The sequence below is a fragment of the Equus asinus genome, chromosome 8 (assembly GCF_041296235.1).
Source record: "Equus asinus isolate D_3611 breed Donkey chromosome 8, EquAss-T2T_v2, whole genome shotgun sequence".
NCBI lineage: Eukaryota > Metazoa > Chordata > Mammalia > Perissodactyla > Equidae > Equus > Equus asinus.
The window spans coordinates 38,360,447-38,377,394 of NC_091797.1; the positions used below are offsets into that span (position 1 = coordinate 38,360,447).

Below are 16,948 nucleotides of genomic sequence, written 5' to 3' on the forward strand. Positions count from 1 at the left end.
TCACACACGGAGGCAATCACATTCTTTTCTGTTTTAGTGGGCATCTCCTGTGCCTCATATTTTATTTTTCAACCTGAAATCATTCATTTTTATACCTGTCAGATAGGTAGCCTTTCAGCCTTCTTTTTTCTTCGTATATGTATTATCATGTAAAGCAACAAATATTTTGTACAACGTGATCTCACTGGGGTTTTATCTTTTATCAGTTGCCATCTTGGTCCTCATTTAGATGATAAAATGGAAATCATATAAATTAATTTTAATGGTTCATTATTATTTTGGTGTTTTCCTTGGATGAGTTAGCATTTTATGTTGGCTCTCCACTTTCAGGAATGCTTTCTTTATTAGATACAATTTAAAAATTAGCCAGCAGTTCATTTCAACGAGTGCCTCTCTATTTGTGTGTGCATGCATGAGACTGACCATGGTTTGTTTTGGTTTGCTCTTCTGAACAGGTGTGAGTCAGAGGATGTATCCTTTCGTTTCTCATTTAGACTGTCTCTCATACTTTTATAATTATTTCTATTATGAATTTTTCTGTGCATAGATTTTTGTGTGGATATCACTGATCACATTATTATAAGAAATCAAAGGAATTATGAAATATTGTGAAATGCTACATATTCTATGTCACACGTGACGATTCCTTTGAATTTTATTAAATCCATTTGATTGACGATAAAGTAATGTGGTTGAAAGTATGAAGTTTGATATCAAAGGGACCTGGCTTTATGTTAAAACCTTTAGGAGTTTAAGGATCTTGGGTAAGCTATTTAACCACTTTAATCAATTTCTTCATATGTTTAAAGGGGAGGGTAATAAATTTCAAAAAGTTTTTAAAAGATTAGTTGAGATTATGCATGTTAATATTTTAGAGCATATCAAACCCTCAGTAATACCAGCCAGCATTAACATTATTAATGTAAGTAGCATATCAGTTTAACCTTCAACCTTTGGATACATTAATTTTTCAAACTTTAAATGTGAAAACATTTTGTACAAATTAAATATTGTATTTGATAGATATGTGAAATAGTACTCTATCATACTGTTGTTTTCTGATTGAGTATAAATTTAATTTAGTTTAACTAATCCTTCTCATGTATGATGTATTACATTTCTGCTGGGAATGCTTTTATTTTTCAAAACATCGATCTTTTGGTTGTTTGCTTTCCTTGGAAGTAAATTATGGGACAAGGAGGGCATTTATGCCTGTGATAGAGGATATTTCCCAGTGGCCTCTCTACCACTAACTCTTGTTTCCCTTGATCTTTACTTTTCCCTTATTCAGATTTTGTTAATATTTATTTTCTACCACTTTGTACCAATTTATTTTGCACATCAGTGTATCTATACACTAACTTGATTCAGATTTTAAAAGTTTTAGAAAGATTAAAAATTTACTGTGATTATCCATTTGAATATGCTAGAACTGAAATATTCATTTCCTGATGCCACTTAAGTTGGGGTATGACCATGCTATGCAATACTAAATAACTGGATGAAAACGGCAGTCAACCATCCTTAGAGCTGGCAACCTGTTTGGTCCAGTGTAACTCACTCTTCAAGATAGCTTCCAGAAAGCTGTGTATATAAAATTAACTGAATGTAGACGGATGTTCTTAGATTTTTATAATACCAAAATCTCGTTTTTTATGACTTTCCTTGTATTTCTTTTTGTTTTACAATATATGTCTTTGACCTATTGTTGCTGTGATGATGTGTCTGTCTTTATCTCTATGTATTTATCTTTTTACTTTATCACAGGGAGTGATGTAAAGCATTACAGTTTGTACATAGGTTACACAATTGGATCACTTTTAAAAATGTTTACCCTGATTAGAATGTTCATAGAAAATAATCCCACCTCTTTCCGGAATCCACACACTCTAGTTGTTGGTAATATTTGAAAATGAAATCAGCAAAAGGAAAAGGAAACTGTTGGCCACGGGATTTTAGAGTTCTGATTCCAACTGACTCTGCATAGACAGTGAATTTTCAGAGGACTTGTAAAGTTGGTCTGGTAATTTCAAGCATCTTGAGGGCAAGAGTTCAACACTGTAACAGAATAATGGTGATTGAATGGTGTCTGACTGAGTATTTAATTGTTTGACTACCATAAAAAGGACCAGGGTAGTCTTCACAAATATAATGGATTAGGTAGAGTACAGAGCAAAACTTCCAAAATATGTAGAGTCAGCGCTGTAAGTGATATTTTTAATATAATTTAATCCTCTGTATAAGTACATTCTAGATCACGAATTCCAATATCTGAATGTATTTTAGAGATTATCTTGCTTTATATTCTATTGCATGTGAGGTATGTACAATTGTGTAGAATTTTGAGATATATGTTTCAAATAATCTCTCTGCCTCTGTCTGCTTCTCTTTCTTATTCTTTCTGATCGTGCTCCAGTATTTCCCTCATTCTCATTTTCTCTAATGTACATGTATTCTTATAGTACTTTAAATCTTATGAACTCAATCTGAAACAGACCTTTCATACCCATGAATGATGGGAACACAAGGTCTATTATTTGATTTTTCTTACATTAAATATCAATGATATAACTTTTTGTGATAATGTGGAACTACATTGGTATAAGATATGTCCCTCTCAATGAGTACATCATTTATGAAAACAATTGCATATAAAAATCCCATGACTTTGTCTTTTAACATGATAGATTCACCTCTTCCTCTCTCCTTTTCTTTTAAGACACCTTCTAAAAATTTCTAAATGCTTGGTCTTGATAAGAACCATGTGCTAGCAAGGATGGAAGAGAAAAATACAAGCTCCCTCACTGGGTTTCTCCTACTGGCTTTCTCTGACAGGCCTCAACTGGAGCTGGTCCTCTTTGTGGTTCTTTTGATCTTCTATATCTTCACTTTGCTGGGAAACACAACCATCATCGCATTGTCCCACCTGGACCCACATCTTCACACTCCCATGTACTTTTTCCTCTCCAACCTCAGCTTTCTGGACCTGTGTTACACTACCAGCATTGTTCCCCAGCTCCTGGTTAATCTCAGGGGAATAGACAAATCTATCTCCTTTGGTGGTTGTGTAGTTCAGCTGTACATCTCTCTAGGATTGGGAGGTACTGAATGCATTCTCTTAGGAGTTATGGCATTTGACCGTTATGTAGCTGTTTGCAGGCCCCTTCATTACACAGTAATCATGCCTCCCCGTCTCTGTGCCCTGATGGCTTCTGCTTCATGGTTCATTGGTTTTGCCAACTCCTTATTGCAAACGGTACTCATCTTCCTTTTACCGCTTTGTGGGAGAAATAAATTAGACCACTTTTTCTGTGAAGTTCCTGCATTGCTCAAGCTTGCCTGTGTTGACACCAGTATCAATGAGTCTGAGATCTTCTTTGTAGGTGTCTTCATACTTCTCATACCGGTTGCATTTATCGTGTTCTCCTATGGTGGGATTGTCAGGGCCATCTTAAGGATAAAGTCTGCAGCAGGGCAGAGAAAAGCATTTGGGACATGTGGATCCCACCTCACAGTGGTCACTCTGTTCTATGGCACAGCCATCTATGCTTATCTCCAGCCAAACAACAACTACTCTCAGGATCAGGGCAAGTTCATAGCTCTCTTCTACACCATCGTTACTCCCATGATCAACCCCCTCATATATACTCTGCGGAACAAGGATGTGAAGGGAGCAATGAAGAATGTTCTTTGGAATGGTCATGACTCCAGATAACTGGGCGAGGAAAACAGTTTAATGGAAGGTCTTTGAATACCAGAGCCCTTAAGATGTTTTTGTCTTCCATGTGTCAGCTAAAATTTTCCCTAACAACTCTCAGGGGAATTTTCTTACCTCATTGTCCTATGAAAACGTGTGTTCAAATCAACATTCATAGATTCATTCCAGCTTCCAGAGATGGTGATTCAGTGTCTCTAGAAGATCTGTGTTACATTTATTATTTTTAAAAGCTCTATGAAGTTTTCTTATTTGCAACCCCATTTGGAAACATTATTCTGCTTCTCTTGCAAAAAGACATTTAAGTACATACTGTAAAGACACAGCCAAATAAGAGCATAAAACCACTGAAACACTGTAAGAAATATTAACTTGTTAGCATTTTCTAGCAATTGCTGGAGGGATATCACTTAGTCTGGCACTTTGATCATGGCTCTCATACAAAGTCCGTAGGTTGACTCCATCAGAGGTTTTTCACAGAAGTAGGTGGGGGAAGCTGTAAGAAAAACAAACTTTAAGTTCAAAGAAAGAGTTGCTAACATCAATCCTGATAAAGTCATTCTGAAGTTAGTCCATACAGTGAACTCACCACCGTGGCAGCCATATTATGCAGCATTCATTTCATAGAAGGCTGTACACAGGATCACTGGGTGAGGGAGTGATACGATGTTGCCGGTGACAATGGTAGCCATTAGCTGGTAGTGCTTCCCTATAATTTGGTACATAGCCATAAAAAACATGGATGTGAGGTACGGATGTTGATTATATTAAATTTGTGAGCCCCATTCTGTTTTTTAAATCTGACTTGGGGGGATGTTATCATATATGAATAGCACGTGACCCAAGTTCTATTTCATATTATACATATTTTACTTCCAGTAATGCAGCAAAATTTCCAAAGGGTAAAAATACGTTTAAATTTCTCTCTTCTTACCATTTTATAAAATTCTTTGATTCAGGCATCTATTGCTCATGGCGTTTGTATCTCACATCTGGCAAAACTCCACATAATTTGAATTGGTGACATATTATACAGATGTAAGTAGTGGCCCCTTATTCCCAGGAAACCTCATGTTTTGTGGAAGCTTACTCAGATTCATCTGGAGGAAATTGAAAGAATAATGTGCGTATTAATTTTTAAAAATCTCTATATACCTAAACTTTATAAACAGCCATCTCGTGAAATAATCGTCATTCAATTCTGAATTATGTAGTAAGTATAAACATTCCAGAAAAATTGAATCTGACATTCTAGCCCTCAGATCCCCTTCAAAGCTCAGTTTTCAGTGTAAATTTGTTTTGGGATATGAATCCTAGTGTTTGTATATCTTTAATGTCATGCACAGTGTATTTTTCTGTGGAGGTTATAACTTTGACAGTGGTATCATCACAGAAATGTTTATGATTTTTAGTAGATTTTTCCAATATGTAGTACAGTGCAGATAAGTACATGTGTGTCTCTGGGTGGAGACATATGTAAAAACTTATTATATAGTCTCTTGTCCTGACAACTACCTGCATCCTCCCGGGCCTTGAACCCCCTCAGTTGGTCATGCTCATGAGAATTGATCTTGCATGAGACACAGGTTGGCGAGGCGGAAATGACAGCTAGGCGAAATTATACACATGGTCTAGATTCTATCTATATCCTTAACAGCATCCCAGCATTCACACTTGAAGTCAACACTTGGGAAACCATATATTTTGGCACCATAGTAATTCTTAATGTATACCAGTATAAAAACAGTTTTGGAATACTGTTTACCCCCCGTGGTGACAAATTTCCCACTCTCTGTTATTGCTCAACAGCACCTTGATAAGTAGACCCAAATGGTCACTTTCAAATCCTTTAAATGAACTTTCTTTGCTGCAGAAAACTTTAAGGTCTCCTGAAGCCACTGATATAAGAAAAGTTTTTCTAGGCTCTGAAAATTATTTAAATTTTAGTAGAAGTCTCCTATGGAAACTTTAGGTTTGGTTCTTTTGGGGTGTTAGTTCTTTGAAAATTTTATTATGGAAATCAGTCTATTCAGGTTTTATACCTTGTTTAGGGTCACTTTTGATAAATATATTTTCCTAGAAAATTACTCATTTTGTTTAGATTTTCAAACTTATCTGCATAGATTTAGTTAAAATACTTTAGTCTTATGTTTCTTCAAATTTTCCTATTTCTGTAGATATTTCCTCTTGCTTCTTATTTTGTATATTTCTGCTCTCCTCTTTTTAGTGATTAGTTTGGGTAGTGGTTTCTCAGTTTTAGCAATTGTTTTTTAAATATCCATCTCTTGGACTTATTTTTTATGTGTTATTGTTTTTTGTTGTTGTTTTGTATTATGATTCATTATTTTTTGCTTTTATTTCCATTTCTGTTGTAGTCCTTCAGTTTATTTTGTTGCCTTTTTCTAACTTTTCAGTCGGATCCTTAACTAGAGGTATCTAAGTTTCACTTAAATGTTTATGGCTCAGAATTCTCCTTTGCACACTGCTGTAGTTGTTCTCATGCTTTCTCATATGTAGTGTTTTGATTATTATAATTTTCTAAGTATTCTCAAATATTTATAGCTCCTTCTTGAATCAACAGTTACCTAAAGGACACTTAAAAACATTTCAAGTGGAAGATTTTTCTGTCTCTGAATGTGTCATTAATTTTTAGTTTTACTAGATTACATTCAGAGACTGTTGTCTTAACTATTTCATTACAGGTGGAGTCACAGATTGCCTTCCAAGAGGAGCATACTCTGAGATTACAGACTGGCATGCAGGAAGTTTATAGGTAGCGATCCTGTGACTGATACCTGTGAGAGAATAAAGGCATCAGCATTGGGTGAAGGAAGTTGGGTTGTGATGCAATCACAACAAAGCCTTTGCTGCTAACTCAGAAGAAAGATGGCCCTTCAGAGTGTCCTGAATTGGGTTAAATGGGTAAGGTCTTTATACTCCCTCAAGAGACCAGTCTTTGCATACAGCTTGCCCCTAAAGAGCTTGCCCCTTAGACTAGGCTGTTCTTTTCATCTGAGGGCAATTTCTGGAGAGGGCTGACAGTGAGGCCTATCAGGGAGGACTATCAACCAGCAACACCCCCAGCAACTGGGGGGATAAATCTGTCAGTCTTGAAAGGGGGTCTGGGAGGCATGGCATGGTGTTCAGTACAGGGGAAAATCTGAGATACTCTCTCAGTCTTCTTTGTACTTGGGGCAAGGGCATGTATTCTATGTTTGACCAATCAGATATAGTCTCTCTGCAATTTGAATCAAGGATAGGTGATACAAAAATGAGAAATGGTAGAAAATCTCTCTGCTGGTGGCGGCAGTGACAGAAATGTCCAGTTTTTGAGTCAGCAGTGGCAGCAGGCTAGCATAGGCATCCAATGTCTGTGGCACACAGCATCACTGGGTCAAGCTGCAATATCCAGTGTTTAATCATGTGACTTTGGTCAACTTATAGGATGATTATTAGTGTTGTATTGGCTGTGGTCTGGTTGTGAGCCTCTGAACCCAGTTCTCTAGCCCTTTTAGCAATTTTGTGAACTACCCAATATTCTTTCATTAAATTTTATTTCTGCTTAATTAAGCAGAATTGATTTCTGTTTCTTTGCAACTAAGATATCTGATGCATACAAAGATCTTTCAAGAGTTGGGGAATTTGGATCTGATTGGGCCATTTTTACCATTGCTTCTCTCTTCCGCCCAATGTTATTTATACTGGGCCTTACATGCCCCAGCAAATTTTTTGGATCTCTTTCTCATCAGAGAAGAGTGAAAACCAGAAGGGTAATTTGTAGAAGATCTTCACATCATAAATAAACAAAGGAATAAAAAATATTTATAGCAGGATGTCTTTTTAAAAATCTCTATCTTATTTCTATCTTTTTATCTTTATTTTTTCCTGTCAGTTATCACACCACATGAAAATGATTGAGCATTTTTTTTAACCAACTTTGAAGAGATACTTTGGGTAGTATGACTTAAAATATGGGACATACGGCATATGGAGAAATGCACTTTGCAGGGCTCTGGGGGACACCGTGGACAGAAAACAATCTGTTAAATCAGATGTGAGTTCCAAATCAAAAGTCACAAAGGCATATGCTTTCCATTGCTGGTGTGGTCTGCTACTCATATAGGCAACTCTATGCATGTTCCAGAGTAAATAACAATACAAATTTTTAAATTTTAAAATGATGATTAATAGCATCCCAGGCAATTTGTTGAGACCACCATGAAGATTTATATAGCTATATACATAGACATAGATATAAATCCTGCTCTTTACACAAGGAGATAAAGACAGATTATAGGAAATTCATACAATATCATAAAACATGAATAAATATAAAACATTAGGGTAAGAAATAACAATCCATCCTTCATTCTCACCAGTCTGTAATATGGACCCTTCACTTCATTCAGATTGATTTATTCAATACATTTACTCATACGTACCATGCTCTTTCTTCCCTACAAGGCTTTCTAACCACTTTTGAATATTCTTATCACTCCTATGTAAAATTCATCTGTGTCTAAGGTCCAGATTAAGTGCTGTCTTTTTCTTGAAGCTTTACTTGACCTCTTAAATCCTCCCCAATATCTTCTGTCTTCGACCTCACATCAAAGTTCTGATTTGAACCTTTCATTACATAGTAATTTTTTCTCTACCGTTTTTCATGCATGACAATGTGTTATCTAATCCTGTCTACTCTAGGAGGACAGTCCTGGGGAAATACTCTATTCTGAACTCCCCGTGGTGTGTTCCTGTATTAATCTGAGCCATATGTGAGGTCCTAATCATGCATTTGAATGTTGATTTTATATTTTTATTGTGATTTTTCAGGGACTTCATATGTAAATATTTGCCCACATAAATAATATTTCAGGGAGCTCAAAAGGATAAGACCTGTGACTATGTCATTTTTAGAGTTTGTAGCAAACTTAGGTCATTGTCAAGTTTAATAGGTATTTAATAACAGCTTTGTAATTATGATGAAAATGAAAATGATGATCTCATTAGAACTTGCCTCCTGTTGAACTCCTTTCTACCAGTATGAATCACCGGGAGAAGATTTTGCTCTGGCCTAGAGCCTTCTTTAAAGCCCCCTTCAGCTCATTGTTCCTTAGACTGTAAATGAAGGGGTTCAACATAGGGGCTGCGACCATGAAAATCACTGACGCAGCTGAGTCTTTTTCAGTTGAATGGTTGGATGAGGGGCTCATATAGACCCCTGTGATTGCTCCATAGAAAAGAATGACCAAGGCAAGGTGAGATCCACAGGTGGAGAAAGCCTTGCATTTTCCTTGGGCAGAAGGGATTTTCATCACAGCAGAGATGATGAGGCTATAGGATGCTAGGATACACCCTGAAGGTACCACAAAGATTAGCCCCACCACAGCCAGAACCATGACCTGATTAAGACTTGTGTCAGAACAAGATAGAGGGAGGAGAGAGTTGATATCACAGAAGAAATGATGGATGACATTGTTAGAGCAGAAGTGCAGACGGGTTATCATAAGGGTGTGCAAGAGGGGGTTCAAAATGGCAATGACCCAAGGTGCAGTCACCAGAGAGGCACAGAGGTGTTGGGTCATGATGGTGGAGTAATACAAAGGGTGACAGATGGCCACATAACGGTCATATGCCATCACTGTGAGAAGGAAATTGTCCATGTTGGCAAACATCATACAGAAATACATCTGAGCCAGGCAGCCAGGATAGGAGATGGACTGAGTCTGTGTTTGGGTGTTCAGTAGTATCTTGGGAACTGTAGCTGAAGGAAGGCAGAGGTCTACAAAGGACAGATTGGCAAGGAAGAAATACATGGGTGTGTGGAGACGATGATCTGAGCTGACGGCCAGTAAGATGAGTAAGTTTCCAAACAGACCTGTTAAGTAAAGACACAAGAAAAGTGCAAAAAGGTGTGCCTGCTGCTCTGGCCAACTCGAGAAGCCCAGAAGGAGAAATTCAGAGATACTGGTTTGGTTTTCCTTTTCCATTGCCTGAATATACCTGCATGAAGACCCAGAGGATGAAATATTTTCAACAGAATAAATTTCCCCTTGGTACTTTTTACCTACTTACCTAGTCTAGTCCCATTTACTAAATATTTTCTCTTTAGACTACCCTACCTCCTCTCTGATGTTCTCTCCCAAGCCTTGCTGCACCTTGGGTGTGTCTTTCCATTTCATGCGTTGTCTTTTCACTTATCCTCTCTTGCTGGAGCCTCACCTCATCCAAGATTTCCAAGGGATCTCTATACATCTCTCCTCTGTAAGTAGAGATTATTTTCCCACTTATGATGCTGATACAAACTCTTGCACATTCTGCAATTTGTGTGACTGCCTGACTGTCAGCTGTGTGCTGGAACACATCCATGGGTTTGACACACTAAATGACTCCACGCCAAACATTAAGATTTAAATGAGAAAATTTTTCCAAATGTTTGTCAAACACAATAATAACCAACCTGCTTGGAAACCAGTCAGACATCTACCATTTAGGATTCATAAGGAGAAGATAAACTATCTTATTTTTTTGAGACGCAAAATAAAAATATATTAACATACTTGACAAGTGTAAAGAGTTAAGACACCAAAGAAATAGTTTACATGAAAACTATGTACAAAATAGGTAAGTATTTACAAGCAAGTTAAAAAGTTGTATACTATAATTATATAATACATGTAAATAAATCTAAAGGAGAACACAGAGAAAAAGTTGTGTCAAAATAGGGAGGCAAATTTAGAAGATTTCCTTTTGATGGCTTTGTAATATTTTAACCATAACTACAAAAACGGGTTCAGGTTTATAAAGCATTGTCAATGCAAATAATCCATAGCCAACCTATATATCAAAATTAGAGTGAGTTTCTTATGAGTCAAAGTGAGGATTATAACCTGGGAAGGCTTTAGAAGGTGTTCCAGAGAAGCATGAGTTTCAGTACAGTCTTACATCTTTTTAGAACAAAGAAGATACATTAAAAACACCCAGGATACATTTTCAAAAACACCCAGTACACAGTTGCAAATTAACAGGTCAACATGACCATGATTCCAGGAAAGGGACTAATCTGGGCATTACCAATAGGATGTTACCAATAGGATGTTGTTACCAATAGGGCATAGGAGGGGAAGTATGCATTCTTTACGTCAAGAGAGATTCCTTACTTTAATGGATAAGCAGATGTACAATCTATGTTTTTGATACGCCATAAGTCAGGCTTTCTAGTTCAAGTCGAATCAGTTTTGAACTCAAATAGTTACCCCATATACCTCAATATGTGAAAATCTCTTGTCAGTATCATTATTACTTCCTGCATTTCTTGCAGATGTAGAAAACACAAAGTAATAGAAGACAGAGTTCCTGATCCAAGAAATTTGGAATCAGGTCGTGGAGGAAAAATATTATAATGGAAAATAAGTAAGAAGACAAAGGTTCACGTCCATAGATGAGATAGTTTTAGACGAATGGAGGACTCCCTAAGAGATGGACAAGATACAGGAGAGTGTGGGCTCTGGAGTTAGCCCACATTGAAACTAGACTCTATCACTTGCAGTCTGATTGACCAAGTCACCTAACCTCTCCAAATCTTAGTTTCCTCATGTAAAATAATAGTACCTACCTTAAAGTTTGTTGTGAAAATGAAATGAATTAATGTATGAAAAACTCTTAGCAAATAATGATTACTCAATAAATTCAAATTATTGTTGAGAAAGCCAGAAAGGGATAAGTCAGGCTTCTTTCCCAGCCTCCAGTGGCTGTTTTAAATCTTTTCTTCTCTTCCTGCCACCAGTGCAGAAAACTTCTCTGCATCTCCATTCATCCTTCCTTTTCTCTTTCCCTTTTGTTACAACAGAAGCAATATCCTTCCCTGAAAAGGTTAACACCTCTTCATGTGATCCCATCTCGGGCCAATCTATCTACTGCCCCAGCCACTCCATTGAATTGCTCTTTCAAAATTTCTTTCTTTTTTTTTTTTTGAGGAAGATTAGCCCTGAGCTAACATCTGCTGCCAATCCTCCTCTTCTTGCTGAGGAAGACTGGCCCTGAGCTAACATCTGTGTCCATCTTCCTCTACGCTATATGTGGAATGCCTACTACAGCATGGCTTGCCAAGGGGTGCCATGTCCCCACCCGGGATCCGAACCGGCAAACCCTGGGCTGCCAAAGTGGTACGTGTGCACTTAACTGCTGTGCCACTGGGCCGGCCCCATCAAAATTTCTGGAAAAACTCAATGGATACTTCTTAGTTCTTACATTTTTAGACCTCCTAGAATTCTCTCCTTGAGAAACTCTTTTCCTTCTTGGATTTATTTTCATATTTCCTCCTATCTCTCTGGCCATTCCTTTTAAGTTGCCTTGGCAGAATTCCCTCCCTTTAACTGGCCCTTAAATGTTGACATTTCTCTGGTTTTCGTCTTATGCTTCTTTTCTTTTCATCCTACACATATTCCTGTATGATTCTATTCACTTCCATGGCTTTAATACTACCCATGTGCCACTCTCTCCCAAATTTATTTCTTTAGTGCAATTCTCTTTATTTTCAGATTCATATACCCAATGCTTTCTGACATGGCTCCTTGGATGTCATAGACAGCTTATCTCTAATGCTTCCCAAACGGAAACTGTCATATTCTCCTCAGGGCTCAAAGACTGTTTCTCTCTCCATGTACCCTTATTCAGTAAACAGCGCCACAATCTATCCAATTTCAAGAAGAGAAAATTTGAGAGTGAGTCCAGGACCCTCTCCTTTACCTATACATCCAATCAATTGCTAAGCCCTGTTGACATTACTTCTTAGGAATCAGAATATTTTTATTAAGCAAATAGATTTTTAATATCTACCACAACTAAGGCACTGTTTTAGGCATTGGGAAATAGCAGTGAATAAGAGATATGTGGTCTCTACCCTCAAGGAGTTTGAAATCAAAGCCAGAAACTGCAGAGTCATCCTTGACTCATCCAGTTCGTGAATGAGCCCTGTTGATTCTGATTTTTCTCGCACCCATGCTCCTTTTCGTCATTCCTAATTATACTGTCTATGTCAAACTCTTACCGTCTCTCATCTGGATACTTAGAGTAAACTTCAGACTGGTCTTCCTTCCTACAGTCTTCCCCCTTTCAACCCTTCCTTCAAACTTAGCAAAGAATTATCCTTCTAAAACAAGAATTTCCCCATTTCCCTTCTTAAAAAGTTTCAACGGGGGGCGGCCTGGTGGTGCAGCAGTTAAGTTTGCAAATTCTGCTTCTTGGTGGCCTGGGGTTCGCTGGTTCGGATCCCAGGTGTGGACATGGCACCGCTTGGCAAAAACCATGTTGTGGTAGGCGTCCCACATATAAAGTAGAGGAATGGGCATGGATGTTAGCTCAGGGCCAGTCTTCCTCAGCAAAAAGAGGAGGATTGGCAGTAGTTAGCTCAGGGCTAATCTTCCTCAAAAACAAAACAAAACAAAACAAAACAAACAAAACTTTCAAGGGTTTTCAATGGCCTTCAATTCAAATTCCAAATTCCTTATCGTGGTCTACAAGGTTCTACATTATCCCTTTCTTACTTCTTTTGTCTTATCTCTTGCTGTGGTCAATTTTCCACCCTTAGAACTTCCTGACACACCCTGAAACTTTATGTCTATGTGGCTTTTCCTTTTTTGAAGTTCTCTCACCACCCCCTCTAAAGCTTCCTTCAAACATCCTCTACTGCATTGCCCTGCTTTTTGTCTTCATATCGCTTACCACTATCTGGAATTTTCTTGTTTCCTGAAAAGTAATTTATTTATTTTAAAATCTACATCAGTAAAATGTAAAGTCCATAAGAGCATGAAATCTGTCTTTTTTTTTTTTTTTAAAGATTTTATCTTTTTCCTTTTTCTCCCCAAAGCCCCCCGTACATAGTTGTATATTCTTAGTTGTGGGTCCTTCTAGTTGTGGCATGTGGGGTGCTGCCTCAGCGTGGTCTGATGAGTGGTGCCATGCCCGTGCCCAGGATTCAAACTGACAAAACACTGGGCTGCCTGCAGCGGAGTGCGCAAACTTAACCACTCAGCCAAGGGGCCAGCCCCAAAATCTGTCTTTTTTTTAAACCCCTATATGTCTTGAATAATGCCTAACATACAGCAGATAATCAATATGTATTTGTTGAATACAGGAATAAACGAACATACTTGTTAAAGACTCAGAAAGTTTTTTCTTAAATATCAGATAGAAATATGTGTCCTTAATGCATATTTTATAGTGACTTTTATTCTAGGCTATATAGAATGTGAGATTATCTATATCTACATCTATATGTCAGTATTTGTATATTTGTTTTCATGGCTCTTCCTTGCTTATAAGATATTTTGGAGAGCACATGCACTGAATCTTATTCATCTTTGTCTAGGGAAGCTCAGTTTTATAAACAATGGTTTATATTTGCCTATGAAGACAGACTGAGTTTATGGGTGGAATGAGCTGCTTGCCAGAGGATGCAAGACGACACAGTCTCTGATTCCATGATTGGTTCTCCACTCAGCCCCATTGTCCTGAGTCTTAGCCAAAGGGATGGAGAGTCTGGTGGCAGAAACTAAAGGAAATGGAGGGATGCTGTTGGACTACTTTTTCCATGATTGAACAATAAAAATGTGAAATTGAATGGAATGGAGAGGCATTCTACACATGTGTATGTCACGTGGGGAAAGGCATTGACACTTTGGACTCCAGAACACACAGAGCTCATGTGAGAACTTCCTGGGAATTCCCAGAAATAATTAAAGCAACTTTCCACAGACTGCAGGGATTGCTGCGGTAGATAAAATGACAGCCTGCTGTTTATTGCCACTCTCGGGCCAACAGATTGATGTGGTTTCAGGAAACATGGATCAGAATTGTGTCATGTCACTTGGCACAGCTTTTGCACTCAAAAATGTTAGTTGAATAAATGTTCTGTAACAGCTATGGTGACAGCAGGAGACAGGATTTTCACTATGGAATATAAAGCAGACATAGGTGGAGGGGAGGGCAGGCCATGCGCTCTGCAGGAAGCAAAAGAAATAAAAATATTAAAAGTCCTTTATGGGAGGTTTCTTCTTGCTGCACTTTCCCTCACCTCCACATCTCTCACTGGCATACCAGACATCTCTGCTTTTATCATTTGCCATAATTTCTATTTAGAGTTCCCAGGAAACCCTCACACGGGTTCTCTGCTGTCTCCCTGGTGGTTGGAATTCTCCCTTTTCTTCCTCTTTTGATCTAGGTTGCTCACCAATACTGTTCTGCCAGTGCCTGCTTTTACAAAAGTGATGTGATATCGGGGCACTGAAGATCTCAGAGCTGCTAATGCTGCTAATGCCAATGCAGCCCTGGCTTCTCTGGAGTCCAAAGTGCCAATGCCTTTCTCTACTTTGCACATAAGCTGTAGAATATCTCTCTACCTTGACAGTAACTACTTCTAGTGTGTAGATCCTTCACTTCTACTTAAAGAGAAAACTCCAAGAGAAAATGGTGCCCACAGTCTTTTCTTCTACCAAAGTCTCTGCTCTTTCACTCAAGGATCTTTGGGGGTGCTGGGGAATGGCCAGGTGAAGTGGGATTAGTTCTTGGACAGAGCAGATATGAAAATTTAGAATTTGAACCATTGCCACTTTATGCTGTGTAGAATGAATAAAAGAGGAAACTTACCTGCAGAGAAGGAAGACTAAAATTGATCTGCAGAAAAAGGGAGAGAGTCACATAGTGCTCTCCTTCAATTCTGACTCATTTTTTAATTGCTTTGACTATCTGAAGGGGTTTTCTCCTATTTATTTTCCCTCCTACCTTTGCACCTTTGACTTTCCTGCCCTACCAAACTGGATTCTTCCTAAACTCAGTTTTGAAGACACAGCTTCCTTCTTTTTTGTTCATAGCCTGGACCAAGTTCATATCCATTGGCTTTTCAGACCTTATTTGCCTGCAGGTATGTTTTCAACTGCAGGTATATATTTTTTCTAGTATTCTTTCATTTTCACCCAAACCTATTATTAACTGTTATCCTAAGCTCTTTGTTGATTCTGTTAAAGAACTGATCCACTGAAACCTTCATTTACAGAGAAATGTATAAAGAGAATATTCTAGAAAACAAATACCCTGGAGGGAGGAGAAAGGGCTTTTCAATAATCTCTAGGAGGCATCAAGAGGGAGTTATAGGCATGAGAAAATACTTTGGATGCATAATCACAGACATCTGTTGATTTCATCAGTGCACGAGGGTGGTGGCAATAGTGATAACAATGAAGACATCATCTATCCCTCTCAATTGCCATAAGATAAAATGTTTTTCACTCTGGTAAACATGATAAAGCAATAAAAAGTACATGAAATAAGCTGAATAAATTCTATAACTATGTAAAAATCATAAATTTCTCACCAAGATAGAAAAAATATAAAGAAAAGACTTGCCACTATCAGGTACTCTATACCACACAAAATGTTTTCATAATTTATTAATCCTCATAACAACTCTATAATGTACGTCACATATCCTCATTATACCAACACTAAGTTTATCAGAGCCAGGATCTGAATTACGATTTCTTTGAAATCCAGCCCACTTTTTACTAAGCCACTACTGCATCTAGGATCTCACACATTCCCAGGGTATGTTCTCATTAATTAATCAGTTCATTCATTCACGCCACAAATGGTTATTAAGAATTTACTACATGTTAGACAATGCCTGGTGACCTTAAGTAGAACCTGAACTTGTTTCACAAATCTAATTAAAGACGTGCTTTCTCCTTTTTTCTCAAAGCTGCTCACTTCTCATTGTGCTTACCAAATGCTCCTCTCAGGAACCTTCCGGGAAGAGACTTTAGCTTCCAAGTCTCACTGAGGGGTAACAGGAAAAATAAAAATGGAAGAAAGTTACCCTTCCCTGAGGATGTACAAGGATGAGGGATGGGATGTATCTGGTGACGGTATATCTGGTGCAGTGAGAACTGGAGTGACCACAGGACTCCCCCACACTGACATTTACAGCTTCTTTGTAGCTCTTGGAACCCAATGTTGACAAGCTCCCTCGATGCCAGTAATAATTACTTCATCCTCCTGTGGGTTTCCCAACTGAAACCCTAGAGATAATGTATGTGGCAGACAATTCTCCAGGGAGATTCAAACAATTAAAAGATCTGGAAGTTGTTCATAGGCTTCCAGGAAGGATTGTAACACAATTTCTCCCCCTCTACCTTCAAGAGGCCCCAAAACAACAAATATCAAACATTACACTGATAACAA

The 16,948-nt window shown here is 38.0% G+C and overlaps 2 protein-coding genes across 2 annotated transcripts; one reads left to right on the forward strand and one right to left on the reverse strand.

Annotated features, from left to right (window-relative positions):
- Window positions 1–2,776: 2,776 nt before the first annotated feature.
- LOC139046063 (putative olfactory receptor 2B8) lies at window positions 2,777–3,715 on the forward strand. The gene has a single exon (XM_070516835.1). It carries the CDS (start codon window positions 2,777–2,779, stop codon window positions 3,713–3,715), a length of 939 nt encoding a protein of 312 aa, XP_070372936.1.
- A 5,045-nt stretch (window positions 3,716–8,760) lies between these two features.
- Window positions 8,761–9,702, reverse strand: LOC139046007 (putative olfactory receptor 1F12P). Its single transcript, XM_070516771.1, has one exon. The coding sequence runs from the start codon at window positions 9,700–9,702 to the stop codon at window positions 8,761–8,763; it is 942 nt and encodes a 313-aa protein (XP_070372872.1).
- Window positions 9,703–16,948: the final 7,246 nt, after the last annotated feature.